Source organism: Sinocyclocheilus anshuiensis, unplaced genomic scaffold (assembly GCF_001515605.1).
Source record: "Sinocyclocheilus anshuiensis isolate Anshui unplaced genomic scaffold, SAMN03320099.WGS_v1.1 scaffold521, whole genome shotgun sequence".
NCBI classification, from domain to species: Eukaryota; Metazoa; Chordata; class Actinopteri; order Cypriniformes; family Cyprinidae; genus Sinocyclocheilus; species Sinocyclocheilus anshuiensis.
This window is the reverse complement of record NW_015540882.1, coordinates 170,903-177,980: the sequence shown is the minus strand read 5'-3', so window position 1 is coordinate 177,980 and position 7,078 is coordinate 170,903. Positions and strand designations below refer to the sequence as shown.

General features: G+C 37.7%; 1 protein-coding gene across 2 annotated transcripts in view; it reads right to left on the bottom strand.

Annotated features, from left to right (window-relative positions):
* Positions 1 to 6,806, bottom strand: part of LOC107688557 (carnitine O-palmitoyltransferase 1, liver isoform-like) — a 26,215-nt gene extending 19,409 nt beyond the window's left edge. For both annotated transcript variants that reach the window (XM_016486256.1, XM_016486257.1), the window contains exons 1-3: positions 6,727 to 6,806; positions 863 to 1,021; positions 456 to 598 (exon numbers count right to left, since the gene is read on the bottom strand). In XM_016486256.1, coding sequence (XP_016341742.1) covers positions 456 to 598; positions 863 to 1,003 — 284 coding nt within the window. In that variant the 5' untranslated portion in view covers positions 1,004 to 1,021; positions 6,727 to 6,806. The remainder of the gene's footprint in view (positions 1 to 455; positions 599 to 862; positions 1,022 to 6,726) is intronic.
* Positions 6,807 to 7,078: the final 272 nt, after the last annotated feature.

The following is a 7,078-nucleotide window of genomic DNA, read 5'->3' as shown; positions in this document are numbered from 1 at the left end:
GTTTAAATCGTGCTCAAATTGATTTGATTTTGATGCAATATTTACACTGAAGCTCGCAGGTGGCTATGGTAAGAGGCATGACATTTCCTGACCAGGCGTCGAGTGCTGCCAATAACAGCACACACTGGCCCAGCTAACCAATCACAGCAAATTATGTTTTTCGAACAACCTAGTATGAGAGCCTGTTCTAGTACACCCCCAAAACAAAATCAAGACTTTGTAAAAGAGCATAATAGGACCCCTTTAAACATTTCATATGTTTTTCAGAGACATGGGATTGTATGTTATGACTACTCATAAAATAAGTTGGTGAACTGCGTGTGAAATAGTAATAAAAACATTTATTGTATAACATTGTAATCTGTTTTGAAGATAATAGATTAAAAGAACTACAAAGAGAAACATAAATCGCTAATAACTAATGACAAACAGGTGACCGTTCTTTGGTGGTTTACCTGATTGGTAGGTGTTTAGAAAGTTTAGTGAACATCCCAAGGGAAGGGTCTATTTTGGCATATTTGGTTGTGGACATGTAACCCACCAAAACAACCAGCAGCCCTGAGGGACTTCCTGGATAAACCCCAGTCATGACACCATTCTACAGAAACACAACATAATATCATATTAAACAAATGTAAACAGAACAGAATAGAATAGATGAATAGCTTTTTTATTAGAATTAATTAGAATTAATATTTTAATAAACTTTACAGTTTTATTAAAATGGCCTTTGCAGTCATTTCCAGAGAACAAACTATCCTGAAAAATTCAATTAAACATGATTTCAAAGTGACATTCAGGTCTAATTAGATAATGTCAATCATGTGTAGTAATTAATCAGTTGGATAAGCTGTGAGGTCACCTTGAACCTGATGAACCTCTTCTTCCAGGAGTGGAGGCCAGACAGGTAGACCTGGCGCAGGGCCTCGTGACAGAGTTGCAGGTCGATGCCATCAGGAGTGACGGTGAACTGGAAGGCCACCGCCTGATGCGCTTCTGCCATGCTGACTGCACACTCACACTGTGACAGAGAAGAGTAAGACGTCAGTTAGACAAGTCATAATCAATATAGATTAAATACATGACTCACAGTTCGGAGGAGTGTGCTGGAACTTTATAAATGGTTACTATGATAACATAAACAAACTACTGCTCCATGGTACAGTGAAGATATCAGATAGTAATACATAAGACCACTAGTGAAAATGCTTCTAGTTTGCATTTATATATATTTTTAAATTTTGTTTAATACAACATTTTCATTACAAATTATATCAGCATATGATGATGAAACTTAAATTGAAAAAGTAACATGAATTGAAGGAATAGTTCACCCAAAAAACTGACTCACTCTCAGACCATCCAAGATGTAGATGAGTTTGTTTCTTCATCAGAACAGATTTGGAGAAATGTAGCATTGCATCACTTGCTCACCAATGGATGCTCTGCAGTGAATGGGTGCCGTCAGAATGAGAGTCCAAACAGCTGATAAAAACATCACAATAATCCACAAGTAATCCACACTACTTCGGTCCATCAGTTAAAGGAACACTCCACTATTTTTGAAAATAGGCTCATTTTCCAACTCCCCTAGAGTTAAACAGTTGAGTTTTACCGTTTTCGAATCCATTCAGCCGATCTCCGGGTCTGGCGGTAGCACTTTTAGCTGTAGCTTAGCATAGGTCATTTAATCTGTTTAGACCGTTAGCATCAGGCGCAATGATATTACGCAGCGCCTGAAAATAGTCCCCAGCTAGGTAACTTCCAATAAGCCTATTTTCAGGCTGCTGCACCCATGGTACGGCAGCAAAGTTCCTTGATTATTACGCCGGAATGAGAGTATAGTTCCTAGCCATATCGGCCTAGAAAATCGCAACTTTTCATTTTCCGTCAATCTTAGTACACGATGTAACTACAGAAGAGTCACGTTTTAAATAGGAAAAATATAGAAACTCTTTGGTCATTTTTGAGCGAGATGCTAAGGGTCTAATCAGATTCAATGATCTATGCTAAGCTACAGCTAAAAGTGCTACCGCCAGACCCGGAGATCGGCTGAATGGATTCAAAAACGGTAAAACTCAACTGTTTAACTCTAGGGGAGTTGGAAAATGAGCCTATTTTCAAAAACAGTGGAGTGTTCCTTTAACATCTTATGAAATTAAAAGCTACGTGTTTGTAAGAAATAAATCCTTCATTACCTTCAAACCAGTGCTTCTAGCAAAAATATATTATAAATACGATATGTACCATAATATTGCTTTCTCCAGTGAAAATGCAGTCTCGTCTGAATCAGGAGAGAAATATGTTACAGGTGAAACCAGTCCAAAACAGTTCTAAACAAATATGTCAGTGGATTTTGATGTGAGAGGACAGCAGGAGATGGACTTTTTGTGTTTTAACTTCAAAATGTCGCTTCTGTCCAAAATATGAGTCCATAATCCAAAATAATGCTTACACCAGAAAAAAAGTCCATCTTCTGTTGTCTCTCACATATTTGGTTAGAACTGTAAATGGAATGGACTCATATGGAATACTTGTGGATTATTGTGATGTTTTTATCAGCTGGACTCTCATCCTGACGGCACCCATTCACTGCAGAGAATCTATTGGTGAGCAAGTGATGAAATGGTACATTTCTCCAAATCTGAAGAAACAAAAACAGGGAGGGGGCTGGGGGGTCAGTGCCCCTTTAATTACCAACGCTAAAGTGCCCTTTTGGTCTGATCTAGGTGCCCCTGGACTGCGATTTCTACAGAGGGGTAGCACATTTTCTGCAAATATTCATTTTTGGATGAACTATTTCTTTAAAAAAAAAGTACATGAACAAACATCGTATTATATAACACAAAGCCACTTAATGTGAATTTCAAAATATGTTGTTGTAATAAAACATTAGCTGTAATCTAATCACATTTGTTCTGCCATTCAGTGTGACCTCAAGCATTTAACTGCATAACAGATAACAGAGTGCATTACAGAATGTGCTTTATTCACGACCTCTGTGACTCTTTCACATGCGCTTGTATTGTAAACATCGCTCTGATGTAAATAAATAAAGCTGCATGGATGTTGTCACAATGATGTCTTACTTTTTGGAGCAATCATAACATGATCATTTAAACAATGCAGTATATTTAATATAACAGGTCTGAGATAATTGAAATAGAATAGAAAGTGAGTATTTAGGGTTTATGTCCTTGTCACGTTTTCAAAACAAAGGCGTATTATTGACCTCTCTTACTGTATGTTAATAGATGATAAACTGGTTTGTACAAGAAACAGGCAGACCGAACTCTTCCCTGAACCAGCTAGACAACTTCATTCAGTCGCTCAATTAGATGAACAATGGTTAATCTACAAACCACTGATTTACTACAAACACAACCATACTATTATACTCTTGTGAAAAAGAAGTCTGCTTAATTGTATTGAATGTGCACTTGGAGTGTACTTCGAATCTATAAATATTATATAGATTATAATATTATACTTATAATATATATATTATACTTTAGATATATTATACTTACAGATCATATAATGCGTATGAAATTAAATAAAAGGCCACTAAGTGTACTTGAAGAGTCCACTTTCTTCACTATGTTTCTTTATGCACTTAAGTGCACTTTTAAAAAGTGCATTTTGCAATCATGTCAAATCAAAAGTTTTAAAGTACATTTTAAATCATTATTTTTAATCATCTTTTATCATGCTCTAAAGAAGTACACTTATATTGATGTGTTGACTAACATACTAAAGTACACATAAAGTACAGAACTATAGCTTTAACTAATTAGTAATATTACATTTAAAGATAAAATATTTGAAATTACTAAATTATAACATCATTACAAACGTGTGATCACAAAAATATTTTAATACATGACAGAAGATTCAATAGAAATTACGTTAAAATATATTTTAGTGCAAATAAGGACATTCAGCAGCACATTTTAACCATATTTCAACGACAATAGAAGTACTTATAAAATTACTGTACATATGTGTAAGTGACGTGACGTGACATGACGTGAAGTGTGGCCAAGCATGGTGTCCCATACTCAGAATTTGTTCTCTGCATTTCACCCATCTAAGTACACACACACAGCAGTGAGTAGTGAACACACACACACACACCCAGAGCAGTGGGCAGCCATTTTTGCTGCGGCACCCAGGGAGCAGTTGGGGGTTCTGTAGTCTCGCGTAGCCAGACCTTCAGACTGACGCCTGAAGGTCTGGAATCCATGGCAGCTTTCATTGGCCCATGAGGCGGGCCTTGGCCAAATTGGTTGTTTGACACCGACATGTCAAACAACCAATCACAGTTCGTTTCGTTCAGCGTCACGTTTTGGGGCGTGGAAATGTCGCCACAATAACAGACCGGTGTGTAAAACTCTCTGACGTATTTTAAAGATTCTATGCAGCAAACTTTAAATATTTCACACACTTTTGAGAATCCAGCGTTTAGTTGATCCTGATAAGCGCTGGTCGTCACAGTTGTAAACACGACAGCTTTCTTCTTTCGTGAGTGGGTTTGGCGCCACGGCATCTTCGTTTCCAGGCGGAACGTTAAAGAACGCGACACACATGTTTCCCGGAAATCCTGTATAATTCAACCAATCCGATGACGACTTCGAAACTCCTGAAGTGTTTCCACTTTTGTGTGCCATATGCATCAGACGTTTAACCAACAGTCTGTGGGCATGACGTCTGAGGCTGAGACTAGGGTTTCTGAGCCTCACTCAAGGACACCTCAGTCGTGGTATTGGTGGAAGAGAGCACTGTACATTCACTCCCCCCACCGACAATCCCTGCTGGACCTGAGACTCGAACCCACAACCTTTGGGTTACAAGTCCGACTCTCTAACCATTAGGTCACGACTTCCACGACGCACTTAGATGCAAAGTAAAAAAAACACTACTAAAGTAAAAAAAAAACACTCTAAAGTTCAGATAATTGTATTTAATATAAATTTAAACTACCATACATCTTTATTAGCATTAGCAATTAAGTGTTTCTTTTAAAGCATATTATTTCCATAATAAGTACTCTTTTTAAAAGCATGCCAGAGTACTTCCTTTATGGTGTCCACTGTGGTGTCCATGGAAACTAATTGCAAATGGCAGTAACCACATGGTTTCAACCATAGATATATACATAGATATATATACGTAGATGCCTCATTAGCGACTGTTTCTATGTGCCGCTTACGTATCGTAAGCCACCCACCATTTTTGGAACGGTCTGCGAACCTTTGAGCGCGTTGACTGTGTGCGTCTACAACAGCAAGTTACGCTTGTATATCTTTGAATACTCATTGATAATTATGGTGAATGACGTCAAGTTGACCGTTCCAAAATGGCGGACGCGTCAACGTATCTGGAGCAGTCGAATAGGGCGTCTATACATATCTATGGATATATATATGTAGATGCCTCATTAGCGACTGTTCTATAGGCCGCTATACGTAAGCCGTCCGCCATATTGTAACGGTCAACTTGACGTCATTCACCATAGTAATCACTGAATATTCGAAAGACGCCACAATTCTGAAAAAAAAAAATGTTATGCACAGAACATAAGGCATTATTTAAAAGTTTCTATTTAAATGTACAATTAAAAAAAATACAAATAAACAGTTCAGCAAGCTATTTCAAATGTTATTGCAATTTTATTAAACGTATTTTTTATTATTAATAATAAGAATAATGTAATTGTTATTATTATTATTATTTATTAATAGTGTATTACAGTGTGTAACTACACACTTTCTTGCTTAACGACCACTCAAACCTTTCTACTTTATGACACATATATACAACAATATTATCATAAGATCGTAATAATTGTTTATAACAGTGATATTATCATCATCTAGCGCAAATCTAATAAAAAATTACCACGAAGGTCATGTCCCGCAGCAGTGATCACGTGACGCACCGGTGCGGATGGAAACTAGGCGAAAGGTCATGCGGTACTGTGTTGATGATACACGCTGCTCAACGCCATTATGGCTCATGTGGCAATATGCTTTAATACGCTGGTATTAAATATTCTGCCACGTGTACGGAGTTGTTCGATCATACAACAGAAAAAGGACCACACGTTTGTATATCTATTTGCATAGTCCCTGCTCTACGAGCGAACTATTAAATTAAAGGGACAGCTCACCAAAATATGAAAATTCATCATTTACTCATACTAATGCTATTCCAGGCCTGTAAGACGTTAAGATGTTAGCCAGAGTTTAGGAAATTGCATTCACTGGTATTGCATTTTTCTTTTCCTTACAATGAAAGTGAATGGTGACTGCTGTTATACTGCATAATATCTCCTTTTGTGTTGGTCAACATGAGGGCTAGTCAATAATTATAGAATTTTACATTAAGCTCTCAGCTTTATGCCCTCGCAGAGCCGGGCACCCACTGACCTCGTCCTGCAACACTCACCAGGTGCTCTTGGGTGTCGCAATGTAAACACACATGCATGCATTTATAAACATAAAAGCATAAATGACATCCATTAGTGTTTTATTCAAAGAAAAACTGCGTTGCCGTCCGGTATCCCCTTGTGTTTTTTTTGTAGGACGTCTGTGTCAAACATAAGGACAAGAATATACCAGGCTGTGCGCTCGTGCACTTTCACCTACTTAAGCGGAGCACGAGCTCCACATTCAGTCTCATGCAGCTGCATAACGATATAGTTGATTCCTTCTGTATTCTTACCTCTATACGTCTCTTCCCGAGATATGGATGATGTGGATCACTGATCACCGTTTTGCCGCCGCCTGCTTTAAGCGTGAGCTATGAATGAATGTAATAATAATAATAATAAGGGCAACTCACTAGACCCGCCCCGCCCCTCGCCGTGACGTCACGCCGCATGGATAGCGGCGCCTTTTTAGGATTGTAAATGTGACCTCAAAGGAATCCCATTTGTTTTTCTCGCGTATATAATTATTACCAGGGAAAAGTAGAAATGTCTGAGAATTTTTGATTTACAAGAAAATCATGAAAATTCTTCTTATTCTTTTTTTTTAGATACAACCTTTAAACTATATATTGCAATATATTGTAA